The sequence below is a fragment of the Grus americana genome, chromosome 14, assembly GCF_028858705.1.
Source record: "Grus americana isolate bGruAme1 chromosome 14, bGruAme1.mat, whole genome shotgun sequence".
Taxonomy (NCBI): Eukaryota; Metazoa; Chordata; class Aves; order Gruiformes; family Gruidae; genus Grus; species Grus americana.
The window spans coordinates 8,838,957-8,862,262 of NC_072865.1; the positions used below are offsets into that span (position 1 = coordinate 8,838,957).

At 42.1% G+C, this 23,306-nt stretch overlaps 1 protein-coding gene across 1 annotated transcript in view; it reads left to right on the forward strand.

Moving 5' to 3' along the window:
* Positions 1-9,356: 9,356 nt before the first annotated feature.
* The window catches only part of ITK (IL2 inducible T cell kinase), a 34,300-nt gene continuing 20,350 nt past the window's right edge, over positions 9,357-23,306 (forward strand). The window contains exon 1 of the mRNA XM_054842144.1: positions 9,357-9,593. Within this exon, the coding sequence (XP_054698119.1) occupies positions 9,423-9,593 (171 nt within the window). The 5' untranslated portion in view covers positions 9,357-9,422. The remainder of the gene's footprint in view (positions 9,594-23,306) is intronic.

A 23,306-nucleotide genomic window follows, 5' to 3' on the forward strand; every position in this document is an offset into this window, starting at 1 on the left:
AAAAGTTTCAATTGAATGATAATTACTGTGGATGCTGTTAATTTATTTCCAAAACAATGCAAAGAAATTCTAGAATAGTTAGCTTTAGTTGACTAGAAAACCTGAAAAACAAACCTGAAAAACATCACTGGCTCACGTATTACTGAATATTTAAATATTCCAAACCAAACAACACTACAGCTGGCAGTGCAACCCTGGCTGTGAAATAGGCTGATGTGTTTTCATTTGTAAGCTAAGTATATTTTGGGGAGGAAACGGCCCCCTTTGAGATAACTTGTTCGCAGGTGATTTAGCAAGTATCTGTCACATAAAAGAAAGGCTGGCCTTCAGTGAACTTGCTGAAGAATCCTCTCTGGTTACAAAGTTTGATGCTGTTGTTCTCTGGCGGTGCTGTACAGTATTTACACATTTTACATGATGTTCGTGATGACTTAAATTATTACGTTGTTTCTTAGTCTCACATCTGGTCATTATTTAATCTGAGTTAAAGGTTTGTCCTTTCCTCTGCATTCACACAGATTGATGTCACCAGTGTGACTATAGTTCAGTATTTATCCAAATATATGTGTATATAGATATGGTCTCTATTATGTTTTCAAACATAGGCTCAAGGATTTTATTTTTTTTAAGTACCTAGGCCTCAATTTATGCATATTGTCCAAAGGAGAGTATTCTTGCCTTTTGACTTTAATTTAGGGAAAACTGACAGTAAATTGATTTGGGCTCAATCTGTATTTGTCAGTAGTTTCTAGACTGCCAGATCTGATGCTGTCTGATATCTGCAGCGATATCTTCACATTTTCTGCCCTTGATGTCATTACTTCTACTTTAAAAGTGAGATAAAGGTCCTTACACTAAGGATTTTATGGTGCCCCAAGATGTGAATTATTCTAGTGTTCTCAGAAAAACATCCAGACGGACTGAAACGTCACGAGTGTGAATGGCTTGCTCAGACTCATGAGCCTGGGTACAGAAAGCTCCTATTCTTTGTGCAGAAATATCCTAATGGGCAGCCACGGTGGGCAACACAATGCGGAAGAAACATAACAGGGTAAGGTGGTTTGCCCATGTTGGGTTCAGTTTTCAGCATTTCAGCACTGGACCTGGGCTAACCATCCCTTTGAAACATAGGAGTTGTGCTGGTACAGAATCTGTTAGAGCCACCTTTAAGAAAACTGGAAAGCGCAAAATGTGATTTGATTCTAAAATAAATATTGTATGCTTTAATTATTTTGACAATAAAGAATTAAAAACCAAACAAGTTAAAGAATGAAGAAGTTTAAAAAGCTGCCAGCTGCCACCATTTTCCTACCACGGCTATGGAATTATCAGTCTCCACAGACTGAAGGAGTGCTTTGGGTGCAGGCATGGAACTGGGACTCTGGTAGTCTCCCGTGCCACAGGCTTGCTGTTTGCCATGAACCAGTCATTCAGACTCCCCATGTTAAACCACAAGATCCTTTGGGATCAGCAGAAAGATTTAAGAGACCTTTAATCTTCATTCATAAAATCAGAATATTTTACCACATTGCTTCTTTCATCAGCTGATGATCTTGTCAGTTGAGAATCTAAACAGTTTGGAGCAGAAAATCACATACTATCAGATGGGGGATCCGAGATGGCTTATCTTTTCTTTTTTTTTAACATGGTGGTTGTTTCTAAGTACAACTTCAATGCATACAAATAATCATTTTGAAGAAGTGAAAGTACTCCAGGATGGAGATGCAGATCTTATCAAGCCACATAACTATGGAACTGAGAGCATGGTTTTCAAATACAGGTAAGGGTGCAGTTCCATGCTGCAACTAAACAGTTTTCTACCTTGGAAAGGGAGGTCTCATTCCTTCACACTCCTCCCCTGCTCTTTCCTCCTGGTCCCACTCTCCTTTCTTCCTTCACTGCTCCTCCAGCCCCCACTTCTGGCTGTGCAGTCCTTTCTTCTCACTACTTTGTACCATCACCATCGGACACTGGATTGCAAAGTAAACTGATGGAACTCCAAACCCCACAGAAAACATGACTGTCATTTTTCTGGATTACGTTTTCTGCTCTTCTAGTGAGTTAAGTCAGCGCACTGTGCTATCTATCCTGTGAGCATCAGGGCGAGTTTCTAAGAGAGGAGAGCGCATAGGAAGAGAGAAGGTCAGGGAGATGGTGAGGGGAATGGTTCTCCTCTCTGTGGCAGCAAGCTCTTATTTTGTCTCAAATCATCTTGCTACATCATACCCTGAAAGACAGGCAAGGAATAAAAAGCACCGCCTCCAGAGGTGCATGAAAAACCCCATGTAGTAGGAGGTACTAACACACCTTTGGTTTTATTGGACTTTCCAGACTTTGATTTCACATTCTTTTAATGGGAGCTGAGCTTGATTCTCTACCGCCTTGCACTCAGCAAACTGTGCAGCAAGTATGTAAAATGCTGTGACTTCAAAAAGTAGAAGACAGTGGGGGGCCAAGCACTTGTTTTTTACATGATCTCTGTGATCTTCTTGAGTCATTTTCCCAGTCTGTATGTAGTGGCCAAGGCAGAGGGGATATAACGTCAACTAATGAAAGAAGAAAAAAGGGTTTCAGTCTCATTCTTGGTAGCATCGCTGATTCTCAGAAGACTCATGGATGACCCTTTCCAGCCTATGGGGAGCTGCTAACATTTCTCTTTACGGTGGTTCCAAATGAGAAATTAAGAACGATGGTGAGCGTCATGCGTAGCACTCTACAATTTGCTTTCTGCTACATTTCAGCTCTTTTCTGAAAGAAGGACGCTATCCAGTACAAGCCCACTGCTGATAATACAGCATCTCCAAGTTGTGAAAATGAGCCTGGACACCCCTTCAGCAGGTGGAGAATCAGTACAATGATGTTCTCTGCCTCAAAGACACAACAGCTTAATTTACTGCTTTAGTTAAGTTTATTTTGAGTTTCTTCCTAACTAATTTTAGGCAAATTGGCATGTTTCATTATCAGGCACTCCCATTCTGTTAATTCAGCAGCAGTGTGTACAGTGCATGCCATTGCAGTATGCTAGGTTATTTTAGCAGAATTTGAATCCAAGCATTGTAAAAGCACAGTAAATACAAACTCCATTTTCTTGCAGGGTCTTAAAACAGCACTGCTCTCTTCTGTGCTAGAACATGTTTCTTCCATTTTTGATTGCTATTGCACTCTAAATAGTAAATAAAAGTGTGGGGGTTTTTTCCCATGTTGTCTGAAAAATAACGCCAAAATGCAACTCAGTTCCAGTCTCTGGTCTAGGTTGAGTGTTACAGCCTAATTAAGCAATGAGCTCAGGAATTTCCTTTTTTGGTGATTGTTATAGGCTTTGTTGCAGGATATACCAGGGAGGAGGGGAAAAGAAAAGGAGCCTGTTGGGGGCAAAGGGGACTTAAGCAAGCTTTATGTCTCCATCTGCTGTGGTTAATTCCCATCTCCCTGTCTCCTGCTGTGGCTTTGGGAATTCATGAATTTGCAGTGCAGTGCTGAGCTGCCTTTTCTTTCCGACTCAGACAAAAATATCAGCTGCAGCCTATTGGTGCACCTACTAACATAGGAAAGAAGTTTAATGTTCCCGTCATGTAAAAATTGGGGCACACCAATCTTCAATGCACATGACAGCTAAACTGCTTTTTGCTATACAGCCTATTGCCACAGGTGTCTGAACAAATTCAAATCTCAGCACAGAGCCTGCATGGTTATTTAGCAATGAAACAGAAATCTCACTTCTCATTAATAAATTGACATGGCTCAAAATCCAGGCACATTTTGGTAGAATCAGCCAGCACTCTTGCCTACCCTCATAGTCTTAATGTTGTTTCTGGTAGCAACTCCTCTACCTGATTATTAAGCCAGATATTAATGCTGGGTCTTTACTCGGTCACACATCTGTGGTGACTGCCTAGTCTAACTTGTAAATGAACATGTCTCAAAAAACACGTCTGCGTGGCATGAAGAAGTAATCCCTATCCAGCCATCAGCAACCTGGGTAGCTGCAAACATGTCATACTGCCAGAATAAACTGCGGGATTTGCAGCACTGCAGTTTTGCCGGCAGTCACGCCTTTGTCTTCAGAAGGAAATAGTAACGGACAGGAACCACGATAGGCAGGCACTAATAAAAGGAGCTGGAACAAATTTCCAGTTTGGGTATGACCCGATGAAACTGGGTTTTCCTTTCTGCGTTTTTGCTTTGCAGAAAACAGCTGAGCAAAGGATTATTTGTACCTTCATCACGGAAGAGCCTGTCCTAACCCTGTGCAAGTTCACCAATATAAAACATGTTCTCTATGTTACTGCCAACGTCAGTAAGCCTGGGAGCGATTCGCTTCAGGCATTCAAATCATAGATAATTCACTACATCCTCCTAGCAGATGCTCAGAACAAGGCATCTACTTTCCCAGGGCTCCCAAACAGTTTACAGGAGAATCTTGCTCTGGTTCTACAAGAGCAACTCCCTTGGTCACAGGGAGCAGTGTGAGCGGATTCAAAGGTGCAGTTGTAAGACCTAGAGGAAAGCTGGATGCATCTGGCTCATAAAGACCGGGCTAATTCTTCCCTTTTTCTGCAGCTTTCTGTCTTGTTCTTTGGGTCTACTGGAGACATGTTTATCGGGGTGATAATGAACTGCCAGAGAAGCAAGGCAGCTGAGTAACCTAAATAGAGTTTCTCACACTCTAAAAGAGCTAAGTAGCAAAATGGGTTGAATTCTGGGAGTTTGGAAGTTGAATGATAATCATCATATTGAACAGCTGGTGAAAAGAAAGAGCCGGCACCCGGGCAGTAAACCAAACATGGTAGAAGTATACAGGTCGGTTTATGAGAGTGAAGATATAGTTGCAGCCTTCCGGTCTGTTTTTTTCTTTTTTACAAAAACAAAAACTGTCTATATTTAACTTTATAAATTTCTCTGCCGCCTTCAGGGCATAAGCACTGGTATCTGAGCAGGATGTGCGGGTGGGGAGATTTCCACAATCTGCAGTAATAAAAGTGTGAACTGCATAATCTGGGTAAATCCCCTAAGAAAAAATCCAATCCCTAAAATAACATTTTTCAGAGCAGAAGTAGAGCAGTTTGCAGGAGGTAGCAAGTGAAGAACAAAGGTGATTAAAAGAAAAAGAATGAGGCCACGGTTGATAAGAACAACTTCATCTGTAACCTCAACTTGCCCAGCAGAGAGGAGTATTTAGTGCACACAGCAGCTCAAACTTAAATCAGAAAAATTGAAAATATTTCAGGTTTTTTCCTGCACATGGATGGAAAAGAGTCAAAGCATACATGGCAGCAGGCTTTATAAAAGCACCTAAGCAGAGAAGATGTAGGATACCTAAAAAAATTCATCAGGCTTTGCCTCCTCTTCTTAAGGGACAGACTTACAGTAGTTTTAAGATATTTAGGACCATTATATTTAAATCTTTTCTATTAAGGATACAGAATTTCTGTACCATGCAAGATATAGCGGTGCCAAAAGCCTTGAACAAAAGGAATGTGCTCATCCGTTTAGTGTATCACTGCACCATCAAGGTCAGGTTCCAGAAGTGAGATAGATATATGCATTAGCGGGATATTCTCGCTCACCCAAGGAGCCCTTTCATCAAGGCTGTGTAGTTTGTGTGTAGAGCTCTAAGACTTGTCCTCACATCTTCCAGCTCTGGAGCCAACTTGATCCTCGACAAGAGAGATATTTCTACCTAAGTCTCTCTCTCTCTCCCCCTCTCTCTCTGTATACATATAGAGAGAGATGCACTACTGTAGAAGAGTCCTGAAGCCCTTAAACAACTGAGGCTTTGTTTAAAAGGGTTGTAATATGTTATCACCCAGGTGGATGATGACATACGATTTATGTCTACAGTTCATGTCTTGAAAGCAACAAAAACTTTTGTTTAAAAATTGGACAAGACATCATGGTCTTTGAAAGTAAATAAAACTCAAATACACATAGGCAGGTTACTCTCTCATAAATGTATAATTAAATATTAATACAATTCTTAGACCACATGTTTTTGTATATACAAGTCAATCTGGCTATATATTCATTAGACTTAGCATTCATATTCCGCTTTTGGCTTGCTACACTCAAATATTTGTGTGCTTGCTACACGTGGGGTTTGGGACTAAAGTGAAAAAGGAACATGAAGGGGTAGATCTGTGGCAAGAGTGGATACGAAAATATCTGAGTCCTTACCTTCCTCCCCAGTTCAACAGTGAAGAGTTATCAGTTGATCAAGATATTGCAAAACAGAAATAGCAGCTCTCACTGAAATAAACTCCTGTGTTTATATCAATGACACACGAATCTGGCTGCGTTGACTTGTTTTCTTCCTTATGATCATTCTTAGTTTTACCCCTGCCTAATATCGTAGCTGGCCCATCATCAGCTTGAATTCACTACGGAAAACTCAGAATGGCTGACCTCGCCTGCTAAATCCTGCTACTTCTGATGTAACTACCAGATTCTCTATCACTCCAGGCCAAAATCTGTGATTATTTTCTTACAACTGTGCTTATCTTTCTACATGTGTTTGACCAAATCTGTACCTTCTCTTCCACAGCAGCTCAGCCCGTCCAGTTCTCCCACGTGCAAGCCAAATCTCATGTGCTCCTCGTTTCTTTCTTGCCTTGACCCTTGCATCATCTTCCCGTCAGACCTCCTACAACGCATCGCATCGTACCATGTTTACGCTAAATGAAGTGCAGTTGCCAAGCCCCCTATCTGAACATTTGATCAAATCGCTCCCCTCTTCGTGTCCCTCCGCTAACTCATCTCTTATCTCATGAAGAAATCAAGTTGCCAGTCACTATATTCAAAGAATTTCTTAGGTCTCCCCCCACTACTTACCAACCTTGCTGAATCTCTTCTCCCCCCACATCCTCTCGTCTCCAGCAGTATTGCTCCCCTCAGAGGACTACGTGTTGGCGTCTCATCTCTTCGCTGTCCTGTATGTTTTGCTTTTTCTGTAAAGCTGCGATGTCACACCCTTGCATTTCTATTTATATTCAATTTTCTGAGAAGACAAGAGGTACATCTCTGCCAACAGGCTGCAACCCCCCTTGGCCCAAGCTCCAAAGACTTTTCAGAAAGTCCTCAACACACTAGTTAGTGCAAAGAAGAGACTAGAAAGAATAACAAAGTCCTAAATAAGCGTTCATAGCTAAAAATGCAATGCAATGTGGTTATAAAATTCATCTGTACTGACACAAATCAAGCGAAACGCTATTAAGATCAACAGCCCGTTTGGGGGGATTCACTGTTGCTAGCAAAGTGAAGTCCATACACTTTGTCAGGGCACTCTGCTGTCCATGTTTTGGTTTATTAATTATAAGAAAGGATCTCTGAGCATAATTTAAACCAGCAAATTCTCAAGTGCAAGGAAAATTACATGCATGCAAAAATGTTCCTATATTTTAGCGGTGCAAGCACCTAAACAAGGTCTGGAAGTACCTGAATAGCTGCTGTTTACACGGAGCACAATTTTAAAAAACTCAGACTCTGCATTTTTTATATATGTGCACTGCGTGAGGCAGACTGTTTTGTAGAAGAATTGAGAAATTTGGCCCAAGTATTGATCCCAGTCTACAAATAAATATGAAATCCCCCTTGGCAGCAGTGACAATTTTTCAGGAGATCACAGATTTGTGTCATCTTTCTTGTTCAACCACAAGAGTTCCTTGGAACTCAGTCATTCTGTCAAGAAACGAAACATAGCTTTGCTAGACTTGTGCACAACGAATGTTTCAATATATGCTGCATCTCGTCTTTGGCAAGACCACCACATAGAGATACATATATAGAGAGAGATATATAGGGATCAACTGCACAACAGCTTCTGCTTCTACTTGTTTATGTTCCACGATACTGTATTGCCTTTAGCAAACTCTCTTACAGATCTGTATGTCAAGTGCTATCTTTAAATTGTATTTTTATGGCAAATGCAGGTTAGCATTGAACAAAATTGGTAAGCAATGTTTGATGATCCCTGGAACGTATTGCCTAAACAATATAACATACAACAGCAAGGAAAGGATATGCCACCTCTTTATTTGGGGAGGAATAACCAATACATTCTATGGAGAAATATGGTTCCCAAGTCAGTCTAAGAACTGCCCTATAAAATCAAAGTCTTCACCTAAACAGAGTCTGCAATTCTGATATTTGTTCAGATTTTTTTTTCTCATGAACTGAATTTATAATAATGAAGTATCTTCTATGGAGCTTGAAAACGACTCTAAAATTATGTTAGAAATAGGGAGCTATGTCCTTATACCCTAATGCTACGTTGAACTAAAGGCTAAAGTCAGCACTGGTAATTGATTTAGATTGAAATAATTTTCAGAAATACCTAATTAATGAAAATACTTATCTTGCAGTAAGGTAAGTATTGATCTTGTAGTCATAGTCCACCAGACTATCTTCCAGTCCTCAATAGCATCAGCAATACAATTATACATCACTACTAAAAAAATAAACAAAATATTAAAAAAGGAAGAGCAGAGAAAAAATTTAAAAATTAAAATTTAACAGTGCTGTCATACTGAGTGCATTAGGTACATATTAATTTGTTCATAATTCTATATTTAGCCTGGTGCAGACTGCCCCGAATGGTGCCCCGAAGTCCTGAGGAAACCATTTGGCTTGGTTTGATGTTTGTGCTCGTTTCACCGCTGATTACACCGGTCCTGATTGCATCCGCAGAGCACATGTTGTGGCTGTGCCTCCTGGAACATCCAGCCACAGACTAATTAGACTGCTCCTGAAGCAGTCAGTAATCAGTAAATAGTAACCAATGATAACTAATTAGTTATCAGTTATTGTAACCATTTGTTTTCAGTCTAAATCTGTAATGACTACAAATATTTATCATTCCTTATACAAGAATATCCTGGATACAATTTTCTTTGCTTACATAGTAGGAACTTTCATGTTATGTGGGAAACTTCCTCAAAATAGGTGGTATGAAATCTCCGAGACTCACAGTCAACTGTTAAATACTCTAAATGGGAAAGCACCATTCCTTCAAAAAAGAAATACGGCTGCATGACCTACTTTTAAGAGGACAGTAGAGACACTCAACCTATACAACCATCTTCAGTGCATGCATTTATAACTGTATTTACTAGACAGATGCTTAATCATGCCACGCCCTTTTAATTAATCCTTAATCATTGACTCATATCTACTGAATGTCCCTCAAGTGTTATTTTTTCCACAACATTTACCTTAGCCTATATTTCAACATGTGCTGTTCGTTGTGTGACTTAAGAGAGGATGTGGTTATGGTTTGACAGAAAGGAAGCTTTGCTGTAGATGGGAAGATAAAGCTCAAAGCACCTACGCTGCCTTTTGAACACCTTTTTTTTTTTTTTTTTAATTAACTGTCTTCCTTCTTGTGTCTCTTTCTTGGACGGGCACTCGGCGCATAGGGCAGTCATCCCATGTCCTGGGAGACAACCGTTCTTGGCTCAGCCATGAATAACTGTGTGCTCCTGGAGGAACTGCTGATCAAAAAATCCCAGCAGAAGAGAAGGACTTCACCCTCCAACTTTAAAGTGCGCTTCTTTGTCTTAACCAAATCCAAGCTGGCTTACTATGAACATCGCCACGGGGTACGTCAGCCATTTTCTCTCTCATAATACAGTAATGGAGGGAAGGATGATCTTTGTTAAATTTTATTAATTTAACTTTTCTGGTCCTTGCTACGGCACCATTCACTGAAAATTGCAGAGTGGTCAAATGGGTCATTTAGAGCTTCCGGGCAGTGGGCATTTGGCATGCATGGAGGAGTAAGAAAGGATCTAGTTTTGTTGTAGGAATTTAGCATGGGCTGTTGTAACCGGTGTGTGTAACAGCTGCGTGAGCCTGTGCCTGGCAGTTCACACGGGTGAGGGGTGACCTGGAGTGGCGTATTGCGAAGATCACAAGTGTACCCTAACTACATCTGTGAAAAAAGTCATCCACAGGTCTTCATTCTCTCATTCTTTCCTTCAGGGCAGCAGACTCATGGCTGATAGGAGACCAGTCTTATGTTTTAAAATTAATCCAGCTGCCATGTGTAACAGGTCTAGTCTTCAGAATTAGCTTCAGAAGGGATGCGATGATGAGATCCGTGCTCAGACTAGGCACTGTTTCTCCAAGCTTGCATTTTCCTGATTTGCTAAATATGAAAAAAATTAGAAGTCAATCTGTGCACCCCATTGTGCTAAATGTTCTAGTGAAGTGAGAATTATTTCCCTCTTCTATTTAGCTGGATATTTGCTGAGTCTCATTACGATTGTAAATAATATTGCTTGTTTTCCAACAGCCACTGAACATGCTGTTAATCCATTACGTTTAGGCACTGTTACTGTACGCAGACCAGTGCTGAGGATCACGTTGCCTTGCTGTCCCGCATTGGCAACTTCTGACCACCTGATCTTGCTCAGTTGCAGAAAATTAATTTAAAACTGAGCTCCAAAAGAAAAGCGAGATGTGATGTGCCCTTGTATTGTATCATAACACAGCTGAGGTTGGATACCAGCTTTAAGGGCTAACAGCCATTTTTACTTGCAGGTTATTTCTCTCAGATATGCCCAATGAAATGTTGTTCTTGCCTTTATTTTATAGTCCATGCTTTTTCTTACCTCCATATTTAAATAGAAAAATATTTATTGTTGCATACTGTTCCTCTCTTTGGTTTGAGAATCCCTTTGCTATCCAAACTATCTTTCAAATTCCATTATTTTCAGATTTTAAATTCCATTATAACTATTCCACTTAATTATTCTAGGTAAAATTTTCAAAAGCATCTAAGTGATTCTGCTGTAGGTATTTAGAGAAATCTTTACTAATGGTTTTCTTCAATGCTTTCTGAGTCTCGGTGGTCTTGAGATTAATTCAACATGCACTTTGCCTAGATACTTTTGTGGAATTGCAGTAGGTGTCTGTCAGCATCTTTAGACACTAAAATAGTTCGGAAAATCTGACTTGGTGACTTTCAGTGGGGCATAGATTTCATATGCTATGTGTCTTTGGAAATTTTATCCCCAGTCTTCCTAAAGGTCAATTAGGCCAGATGAGAGTTTGGTATATTGTCTACTTTGTGTCGTATATTATCTATTATAAACATGCACGCATTATATTTGTGGAGACAGTAAAAATAAACACACGTGTAACTTTAGGACCTTATACATATTTGAGGAACAGTGGGTATATCTGTAATTACAGAGCCAATTTTCCATGAAACGCTGATTTTTTTCTGACACAAACTGTCAAAATCAGGTTGTTACATGAATAGAAGAACTTCATACGAAATGAGGACAAAAGAGTTTGTCCTATGAAATACTCCCAGAACCTATCCTCAGCCTCTTCAGTAATCTTCCCCAAAATTAGACCATCCCGGTGAGACCTCCACGTGCTCAGGTTGTCGCTGTTCTGGAGAGGAAAGCTTGGGGCAGCCCATGCAAGCACCATCTTATTTTGCGCTGAGGACAGAGTGAACTCCCAGCAATTGAGGTCACATGCAGTGAAGGGAAAATTACGGTACCTATGCCCATCCCCATGGGTGAACCAGGACAGGGATCGTGCGCAGGTGTTGGAATCGATGGTCTGTAGTGCTCATTCTCTATCGCAGAGAGAGATATTGCTCCGTGGGGACTCTCCAGACGACTCGTGGGGCTGGCAGGGGTGGGCACAGGCTGTCACCACTGCCAGCAGGCAGCTTGCGTGTGGTCCCCCTGCTCTGGAGGTTCAGGGCAAGGCGGTAAGGACATTGCTGTTCTCTGCCAGCTGGCTGCAGTGGTGGGCAGTATCCCTAGGCATGCGTACTGCACCACATAGATGGGGCCAGCGACTGTATGGGCTTTTAAAGTATGTATTTTTCAAGGGAAATCTCTGTGGATGTTTGCTGTAAGAGTTTTCAATGAATTTCTTTACCTTATCAACCTGCCCAGTGGCTTACGGTACTCAGAGTTCAATACTGTCCAGAACCCACCCCTCTGGTCCCCGGTCGGGCAGTGACAACAGCCTGTGCTTAAAGTCCGGTAAAACAACCAGTGAACTGCTTAACAGTTTGAGAAGTCCCACGGATTTCAGTTGGGTGGCTTAAAGTAAAGCATATGCTTATGTGTTAAGCCCAGGCTTATATCTTTTGCCTGTATTTAGCGGAGTTTAGCACCCAGACCCTTTCTCTGCATTTTGACGCTGTGGGTATAAAAAGATGTTTAAGCATGTATTGTAGCAGTCCAAAGCAAGGAAATAAACAGGTCAAAGCGGTACAGGGGTAATTCTGTAAATGATACCAAAAGCTGTCCAGGCAACCAACATCATAAAGGCAAATTTTTGCAATAACTCTAATAGCATTTTCGTCGTAACGGCCATAGCTAGACAGAAAGCACTGTTCTCCTCAGCGGCCAAGCACACAATCGCCGTTAATGTTAATGAAAGATATTTACATATCTCATTAGGAGAATGAGCCCCCAATAACTGACAACAATAAGAAGCTGTGTTTTCTGGAATTCATTACGCAGTGCACAATGCAGGGCTGTCTTAACATAAAGCAAAGCCCTGATAACAGGCACATGTATTCAGCCCCCGTCTCTATTGAAATACATCAGAAGTGCCGTTATTATAACATGCAAATCAATTCCATGGGCAAAAATTCTTTGTTTCCAGGCTCTGATTTTATAGCTACTGTGCATGTCAGGAAATGAGCACATGGGAGTAATCATTTTAACTATTTCAATGACTTTGATCCTCACCGGAATAACTGACAGTGAAGACACTGTGATGCTCTCAGGGTGCCAGTACACTTGCAGCACTGCAGAAGAAGCAGACAAGACCCTTTGGAGAGGTGTCTAGGACAGAGTTTCAAATGTCCTTATTCAGCAAAAACCACTTAAACTGGTGAGCTACCTACATCCCATTCGTCTGACAGCTTATGGTCTTTGGTAAATCCTTCAGGTTAGCAGACAGGAGAGCGAAGAGAGATAATTTGGTATTTCAGATCCTAAGTAGAGGTTCTTGTGCAGTCTTTGGCATGTCACATTCCTACCTGGATGGGGACAGCCAGAAATGAGGATCTCTCCCTCTACTTCAAGCTGGCTGTAGTCTAAAAGTGGCACAGATATCTGAGGCTGATGTCCCACTTAGTGAACAGGCCACCGTCTTCTGGGCTGGTACCACACTAATGTGGTACCATTACCATTACATGGTTTCTGCGTCAGAGCTGCTCATCTTGGCATGGCTCAGACCTGTGGAGAGTGCTTGGGTCTGTCTGTGTCGACTACGGAGAAGCACTCCATGTCCCTACACCACAGTTTTCCCCCTTCAAAAATAGGCACCTTGCCCTATACAGGCATTCTGAGAAGTATCTCAGGGCTAGGAAAGTTGTACCTAATACCTGGGAAGTTCAGGCACATAAATATTTTTAAATTTTATATCTTTGTGCACTCATGGGGTATTATTATTCCAGCTTTTAAAGGTAGCAATGAAAGGCGCATACAGAAAAGGACCGAATTCCCTTTTCATTTACATCAGCACTATTCTTCCTACACTGGTCAGATGCTCAGGAGGTCACATAGCATGAGTCAGCCTTGTCCTGGGCTCTTTCATTCAGATCTTTGATATTCAGATATAAAGATAGCACTTCAGTGTGTCTTGAAATTTGCTTTCCGGGAGAACAAAGGAATAAACTTGGCTGAAAAGCCTTTTATCAGTATCCTAAAAATGCTTCAGCTGCTTCTGTTGCACTATGTACCCATTGGGTTACTTGCAACAGTCCAGCTACCCACGGTAACAAAAGCAGCACTTTGTTCCTCCGTCCAGCAGCCCATTTTACCTTGATTGTTCTACACAGAATCCGACTTGTCCATCCTGCCCTGGAAAGACTTGTTTATTTTCCCCGAGACTCTAATGTAAACAGACTAAGACTTTTTTTTCTGAAGATCTCCATTTTGGTGTTCCTGTTAATTAGAGTGACCGTTCATACTACTTCTATTGCTTTGTGTATTCTGAATACCTTAACATTCATGAAGCTATAATCCTCATCTAAAGTGAATTTAGTTATGGTTTTAAAACTACCTTCCAAATAAATACATATCTGAGTAGATACATCATTCTTCATAACTTGTCATGTATTTATTAGCAAGTCTTGTTCACTTGCCAGAATTTGCAATACCATCTGTCTTCTGATGCATATCTCCAACTAATTTATTAATAATACACATATCACTCACAAAGAAGTCAGGCTTGGCATCTGTCTACATCACACCTGTTTCAATGAATTTTTATGTAATAAAATCAGCATAACCTTAATAAGATGGATAGAAGGCACAAACCTTTGCCTGATGTTAAATGAATCCTTTGGTACACCTCTGTAAATTTAAAAAGGATTTTTTAATAATCCGAATCATATAATTGGAGTTGAGGGAGGATTAAATTCATATTGCTTGCCACAATGATCCTCATCTCTATTGTGAAATCACAGAATCATGGTAATACTGGCTGGAGGGCACTTCTTAAATTCATTTCGTCGGACTTTGTGCACGGTGCCAGCATTAGATCAACACTCGGAGCAGGACTGTTGCCAACACTAGAAGAAGTTGGCTGTAGCATTGACTAGCCACTGCTTGAAAGCCAAGGGCAGAGATTTCACGTCTATGGGCAACCTGTGCCAATGCATCTTATCAAATGTTTTCTGGGTATTTACAAAGTTCCCATCTATTACAGTTCTCGCTCACGACTTCTGTGGCATGATGCAGGGCGGTGATATTGTCTAGACGAGATTGCTTTAAGCAAAATGCGGGTTTTTCCGTGTCTGGTGTCTACGGCCTTTCTAAATCTACAAATGTGTGGCAGTGTCTGGTAATAAAAATAGCTCCTTTTTGCTGGAATAACTGATTTTATCTTTCAGAATTTGATTATAATAATTTTAGGTTTGCAGTTTTTGCGCGTACCCAGTTCTGTTCCTACTGATCTTTGCCTAGGTATTTAGTGTTCTTTAATCTTTCAAGAATTTTTTTAAAATTACTTCTGAGCAATGTCTTCCCAGCAAATGTCAGATACTTCCATTTTCTTTAAACTACAAAGCTCAAATCTTTCTTCTGTCAGAGAACATTAAGGACGTGGCAAAATCTTCAACCTATGTTTTCTTTTATATCTTTAAGAAGGAAGGAATTCCTTCTAATATGAATATAATACAATAAATATGAGATTTCTTAATAGTTACCTTTTGTTAGACTTTTCTACTGTGGCCATTTTTGCTTCCAGTGCCTGCCTTTGCTTTATATTACAATCAACATTGTAACTGAAATTGTGGCAATGGCTGCTTGTTACTTTATACTCTTTCATCCTTTCTGACCATTTTTTTTTGTCCTTAAAGCTTATACTTTTTTTTAATGGAAAAGTGATGTCATTTAGTTGATTTAATTTAGCTTCCCTTCTTTCATTGAATCATTCTTTCACTGCAATCCACTCCTTCCAGTCTTTGCTAGAGTCAAGAACAGTTTTGGAGAAACTAATATAGTATTCAGCAGTTGTTCCATATGCTTTTAGGTAACATAGAAGACTTATTTTCATCATATTAGAAAGCTCATTTGAAAGGCAAGAATCTTCCTTTTTTTTTTTCTTCTGTTTCTTGATGGTGACATCAATTTTCTTGTTGAGCCACTTGCGCTGATAGTAGGGACGCGCACCTTGATAATCATCTCAGACAAGACCTGAGACAATGTGAACATTGGCAGTGGCTTTGTCAGATCTTAAAACAGGAGTTCAGTGAAAATACTGGGCTATTGCAGATGTGGGAGGTCCTGTGATGGATCAAGAGAAAAATTCTCTTATGGCCAAGTGTGCTTTTCCACCAATCTCTTTAATGTTAATACAGGCAGCCCATGAAAATGTACACTTTACACCATAGAAACCTTGCAGAAAGGTTATGGTTTCAATTTTCCCCTGCATGTCTTCTGTTTTCAGCTCATGTAATTTTGAAAATTGGACACCTTAGCAAGCCTGGAGGAGTGAATAGTGAACTGGCCAGCTCTTGGCTAAGTGCGCGGTGTCTGAGGTCTGGGTCTTCAGGGTAGCTCTATTGACTTCTCCGGCCTTTTAAAAAAAAAAAAAAGTTAGATTTCTCTGGTTTAAAATTATTTTGGTGGAAATGCAACACTGGATCTGGCCTATAGGACTTTATAAGGATAGTAGGAGTAATTCTGCCGTAGCAGATATTCCCCAGGTAAACTGAGGATTTAACTGAGTAGATTGATAACAAACTGAGATTGTTTGCGTGGAACAGGCTTTGGCTACAAACGGTATTGGCCTCAGTAAACAAGATTTAATACTGAAATTAGTGGTTGGGAGTGACATTGCATGATGAGCGAACTGATAGCACGCAAATGGTGTGTACGGACAGCAGCACCGTAATGTCTCGCCGGCAGATGAACTATTTACTTCCTGATGTAGGGACCTGCCGTGATTCAGCTTCTTTCCTAGGTCTGTTCCCTTGTGCTGTGCTCCAGGTGAGCATACGATCAAGGAGATCTTTGCAGGTCCCTAGAAACATGGCAAAAAGACGTTAGTTAGTGGCTGTGACTGCTCTGGTCAGGTATGGCAGCGACTGAGGAGTGCAGTGGAGTGCCCACGGATGAGTTACAGCAGCGAAGCAGACACAGCCCCCCAGCTGCCTCCCCAGGCTCCTAGGTGTGCTCCTCCACCTCTACTGCTTAGATGAATGAAGGCATCTTAGGCACCAATCGCAGTTGATTTTGTCATTCAATACAATTCAATGCACTCTGCATCCAGGGTATGCCCACCCCTAAAACACCTTCATGTTCTTTAGATGTGAAAACAGCTGTAAAACAATTATTTAGGGTTTTTTATTTAAATAGGAGGATGAAATAGGCATGATAGACATGTGAACCAAGCAGCTACATTTTGGGATTTAAATATCAAATATAATGGGGTATAATGGAGATATTAAAGCATAACGCAACAGTCAGAGCTCTACTGAAAATCCCAGTATTATCAATTATCAGCCCTTTCCAATTTTCCTTTGGAGCACTTACTATTGGCAGGAAATGCAAAATCCCTTACAACTTTCGTTTAAAATTCAAATTGCTCAATTTAGGTTTCACATTTCATTTTAATTTGTTTAAATTATTTTATTTCCCATACAAACTCAAAGTATCAGTGTTCCTAATAAGAGAGAGAACCCCTGAAACACTGAACAATGCCAGAGTTCAGGCAAAATTTCTATCAATCCAGCAATCAACAGTTCTTAATCTCCCAACTATTAATGATAAAGGCAGCACATACCACAATGTATAGATAAGGGATATGACAAGGGATAGAAAATAATTGTATCAACACAGTGTTCAAGGAGGGTCAAGTTCATGCTCAAGTCTTTTGGTGAGTAGAAAAATACCATAGCAGGAGAATTACAATTAAAAATAAGTCCATCTTGTTCCAGTGATATCTCATAAGCTCCTAGGTACTATTTTCTGTGTTCTTAATTGCTATCTCAGCACCAACACATGACTATGAGTGACCCATAGACTAAGTAGCAAATAAACTGGAAACTCTGCAACTTCATAGGCATAAGCAGAATTTGAGCAGCTCAGCAAATCAAGAAATTCCTTCCCAAATTACTGCAGCAGCTCAGCAAGACCTGAAGAAAGTCATACCTGAAAGGCAGTAACATGTCACTAATTTTAAAAGATGGTGTCCACCAAACCACATCAAACTGAGCTCTCTGCCATTGGAAGGTGTTATACCTTGCACAATGGTTCTGCTTCACGTTGATATTAATCTGTCTGCAAAGAGGTCTGTTGGAGTGATCTGTTCGTTGACCCATTTAATTCCTATCACGGTTAGACCTGCAATAGTGCCTCTTGTCTTGAAGCCATGTACTCATATCCTCCATAAAATGACATCTTAATAGCTCAAGTAGAGATTAACACTGTATGGCTATGGTTAATATTTTCTTACGGGGTTATGAGGAGAAGAATCAGAGCAAGCAATGGATATACATTCCTGTATTATTCCTAGAGCTTAATTTAAGATCATGATAATATAAAAGTGTGATCTCAGATCACACCAGAGATCCATGAGCCAAGTGGCCTGTCTCCAGGAGTGATCAGTACCTGCCATTTAGAGTGAAACTACAAAAATAGCCTCAAATGTTTTCCTGGAAGCTGGTAGGGAATATCTTGAAGGATCTGACCATAGAAACTTAGACCTTATTTTGCCTTTTTAAGCTCAGAGACAGCTGTGTGAGAGAAAGATCCTTCAACTTTAAATAGTTCTTTGAATTATTTTGAAATCAGACTGAGTTATTCTGAAGATAGGCATTTTTATGGTGAGATTTGTTGGGTTTTTTTCCATTTTATGTCAGCCTAAGCTGATTGCTGTCAGGTGCTACCCGAGAATGTGTGCTGAGCCAGGAGCAGCCCACGCCGCTTCCCAGCTGTGACCGTGTCCCTTTGCTTTTCATAGCTGGGGGAATATTTAAAATTAGTTACTGTGCTTTTAATAGCAACATCATAAAATCGTCACTGTGCTACTTAAGATACTTCCCCTGTGGTCATTCAGCCACAGCTGTGGGCTCTGGGAACACAAGGGCCATCTCTGTTTTTACCTCTGTTCACTCTTAGCCCTAATCTGCCAAACGGAAAGGATTTCTGCTTTTTTTTTCCTGTCCCGTTGCTGCCTGTGTATCAACAGTGGAGGTGTTTCTGCTCTTAAAGGCAGTTGGGTCCCATAGGCACAGCTAATGATACAACTTCGCCTCCATAGTCTTCATGGCAGGTGACAACATACATGAAGGGGAAAAAAGTGTGAAGATCCCAGGTTGAATTTACAGCACTTGAGTTCCGAAAATTCACTTTTCTATATGAAAGGTCAACTTACTGACAGCCAAAGGAGAGCAACACAGATGGAAGCTGAGCACTGTATTGCCAGCTTTTGGAAGGGGAGTTGATTTTCATGAAAAAAACTCTCCTGAAAAGGCACACGTGAAGTTCTACCTGCATTCAAACACTGCCCCAGAGCAGCTGCATTGCCTCTGCTCCCTGAAACCAGCTCCTGCCCTCTCCTGAGCCCATTCTGACCTCTCCGTCACACCATGGTGCACATATACCACAGTTCAGAATCCAGCAGCATAAAGCTACAGGTGACAGTAGTATGGTACGGTTAAGTCGTATTACTGTTACTGCTAATTTGTTGTTACCGTGTGCAGTTACCGTGCCACTAGTAAGAGCTGTGGATGGGGCCCTAGAGAGCATTCACTGTGCAAGTACAAGCTCTCTGCAGGGTATGTCAGTCCTCTTAAGGTCAGTGCGCCTGCTCTCACCAGCACAGCAGTCTCTCATTGCCGCTCCAAAAATACTTCAATGTGCATGCAAGCCTCTTTTCACACTTACATACACTTTATTCTAGTGGCATGCAGAAGTCAAAGCTTTTGCTTTTTTATTTGTTTTTTTTTTCCCCCTGACCATTCCTGAGGGGCTGTACATAGCATTGTAAAAAATAACCTAGTTTAGTTTCACCACCTCAAGCCCACAGAGTAAGAAGCCCCAAGATCAGCTTCTGCCTCTGTCCAGGCTGCACACTGAGCTCGGCCGGAGCAGAGGGACAGGGAGCAGGTGACACAGGACAAGCGGGTCATGCCAAGGGCCAAGGCAAAGACGCCTCATCTACTTAATGACCAATTAAGGACAGTTTCTTCTAGTCAAGACAATAAGTGAAAACAGGGAATGAAGTTTGGCTCAGATTCTTACAAAAAAACCCTGACGCTACAGCGAAGGTCATTAAATGCTTTTATTGACGGAAAAGTTTTTGTGGTTGAGCTTATAGAGGACTGGAATTTCCTACCTTGCTCCACCGCAGCTATAAATTAACTTTCCCCTACCCTCCTACCGAGGGAAAATGTCCAGCTGCTACTGGGGAGCAGCGGGCAAACGTGGGCTCATGGACGGACCTTGTGGTGGGAGGAAGGACTCCGTATCCAAGGGGGGACACAGCGGGGCTACAGAAGGGACCGTACTCCTTCCTGCTGTGAGGTGCCTGGCTGGGCTGGGAGGAGCAGCCGGTGTTGCAAAGGAAGGGATGCTCAGGCGATGGGGACGAGGTGAGGGAGACAGAGGTGAACACAAACAGCCAGTGGCACGGGGCAAGGAAAGCTCAGCTGCAGCGTGGAGACCCCTTGGCAGTGACCGCTGCCAAGGAGTTTGGGGTTGCATGAATCTTAATTGCTTGGTTTTCCCCTCACCAGCGCAAAACAAACACGATACAAGTTCTTATACAACTTTTGAACCAAGCCAGCTTTATCAAACATAGCATGCTGCCTTCCTGCCTGCCAGAAAATGCCGCCGGCCCTCTCCTGCCGTGCTCCTTGTGCCCACCCCTGCCTTACCTCTCCCTCGCCTTTGGCCTCCCTCCCTTCCCTCTGCCTCCAGCACTGGTGGCTGCTTTCTTTGTCAGGGCCCTTTGGTAATACAGTGGGGTTCAGCAAAACCTTCAAGCATCCACCGAGGGACCTTCAGCCTAGATGCTCGATGCAGCGCATTTGATGAATGGGCTTCACAAATAGCAACAGCAAAGTGTTAGCCAGAAAGTAGCAAATTCCTCAGACTGCACAGCCCCATATCTTACAAGATCTTAAACCTTCGTGAAGCCTGAGGGTGCAGAGCCATGACCAGGAAACGTGCTCGCAGCGCAGATCCGTGTCACCTGCAGCGGCCGCTGACAGCTCGCTGAACCTCCCACAGGCTCCACATCTCTGCTCCTTCCCCTGCCCCAAACCCTGAGCTGGTGAAAAGTAATTCCTTTTTTTGGGTGGCCAAGCTGGCATGGCGTGGGTGAGTAGCAGTGTTGGTGGTTGTGTAGTCTTAGCACGTGATAAATGCCAGGTACCTCATTCCCCAAGCAAGCATGGTGAGATGCCTACTTGTGTTGCGGGGCAGGGCTGTGTCAATTGTATCATAGTCGATTGTCCTAGTATCTAAGGCAAACAGGGACCATTGTGGTCTTCTAGTTTATGCAGTAGACACAAATTAAAGGATTAATCAGTGAAAGAGCTGGTGGAGCTGTGCGGCAAGAGGAGGTGAAATACCAAAGATAAAGACCGTAATGCATTGGGCTTGTGATGCACCCAACTCCGTTGAGAGCTGTTAGCTCTCCTTCCTGGAATTGCCACATTGCAAATAACGGACCAAAAGAAATAAAACAGGACGGACTGATCTGCAGCGTGCTGCGCTGCTCCTCGTGTGACAGCAGCATGCCTTGGTTATCTTTCCACACACATTACACAGTAAGACCACTGATGTTTTTTCTGACTGACCGGCTAAAACATCTACTTAATTATACTCCGGGCAGACTGAAAACAACAAATGGAGATCTGTCAGCATGTTTTGTCTAGCCCTTTTAGGAACAAGTCTCTGAGGTTTTTGGAGATCATTTTTAAGAAGCTTTTCCTCTCCACTCCCTTCCAAATGGCCCAGTGGCTTTTGTTGGATTAAAGTGCAGTCAGGCATCACAAAAGCAGGGATATGTTTAGCTTCCAGCCCAGTTTCTGCGTAATGCCTGGTTTCTGAGGGGTAATTCCAGTTGTTTGTGCTGCTGTGGGACTGTAATTGCTTTCTATCAGCAAAGTCCCATCTGCTGAGGGTCTGCCAGGCAATGCACTGGCTGTGAGACTCACCCTGACGTTGCACTGCAATGTGAGATTATGGGGAGCTTCCGCTGCTGAAATTACATAATTAAAAGCAGCACAGTAGGTGATGAGAGCTGCAGGATCACTGCACAAAGCTCCTTGAGAAGGCTGGATGCTGTCTTTCAGCAGAGTCCGGAAAGGTGTCAACAAAAAACAGTCTGCAGGGAAAGAGCAGAGCGTGTGACTGGCACAGCATCGCTTCCTAAAGCCTCAGAGGAGGAATGCATGTGGTTAAACCCTGGGACTTCAAAGAAATAAGATGAAGGAGGGTTCAATGCTAGCAAAATTGAAGGCTTTTAAAGGAAATAAATGGCTTTGTGTCTCATGGAAGGAGTAGAAATCCCAGGAGCAGAACAAATGATAGAGGGGGTTGCAGAGAAGAGACAGAGGAAGCCAAGCCTGGAAGAAAGAAGTGAATAGAAAAGAATGAAAGAAAATAGATGGTGAAAATGGAGTGCACGAAGGCCTTCTAAGGCTTGGCAATACTCTTGAAAGTTAATTGGTATTTACATTTAGGGGTGCTTTACGGCCTTGGGTTTATTGATATAAAAAAATCCCAGTCCGCATCATAGAACTACATAAGCAGATGCTGTCTATAGGAGACAGTCGTGGCCATAAATCCAGGGGCACTGTTAAACTGCAAGCAAATACAAATGCAAAAACCAAATACACCAGCAAAGTCCAGTAAGAGCAATGTGAGACCATACTGTAATAATTTCCCTCTCTTTCCTCAAGTCCAAATACACAAAGGCAAAATAACCCGTTGTGCAAGAATGAGGTTTGAGGGGCCCTGGGGCCTCTCTGTTTTGAGACTGTTTGACAGCACACTGTGGCAAACCTCACCCCATCTCCAGTAGCATTAGCTGCTTCCCTGTTTTAGGCTGAGTGTAATGACGAGAGGTAGCAACGGAGCAGCAGTGAGGGTTGGCACAGCGGTGGGGCAGAGCTGCAGGTTCATGGTGATGTAGGGAGCAAGGGGCAAGAGGGAGCTGGAGGGTGAAGGACACGAAGGGTCGGGTTGGGGGTCCGAAGGAGGGCGAGGATGTTGCTGAAGTCTTGCTGTGTCTCTCAATGATAACCTGTGACAGGTACAACACGGTCACTGAAGTTCATGCTCTCTCCCATTGACCATCGCTTGTGTTTGGAAAACAGAAGCTTTTGCAGTGTTTTTGGGGGGTTCTTAAATCTCACCGATTTCCGTCACGTTGTCGCAAAGCTGACCTGGGAGACAGCTAGTGCTTAATCCCTACTGAAAACAAATCAAAACAGGAAACCATTTTGCCTCCGAAGAGCGAACACATTTGTGGTGAATCCTTCAGAAGCGAGCACCAGCTACCGAGCCTTAGCTCAGCTCCCGCCTGCCGCGCGCCGGCGTCCGACTCAGCCCTCGCTTGCAAAAGCTGAGTGCCACTCGCCAAGGAGCTACGGGGCGAGGACTCAGTAGGAAATCCCTGCTACGCTGAGGTAGTTGGGATACTTGGGTGTCTGTTCTTCTCTTACCCTTTCCTAACTGCCCATAGTATTATCTAGTTATCAGGTATATGGCGAATAATAACAGCAGAGGCTGCCAAAAAAATAGTTTTGTCGGCAGGTTTTTGAGGATATTATTTATTTCAAAATTTCCTGTTATTTTTTCTTA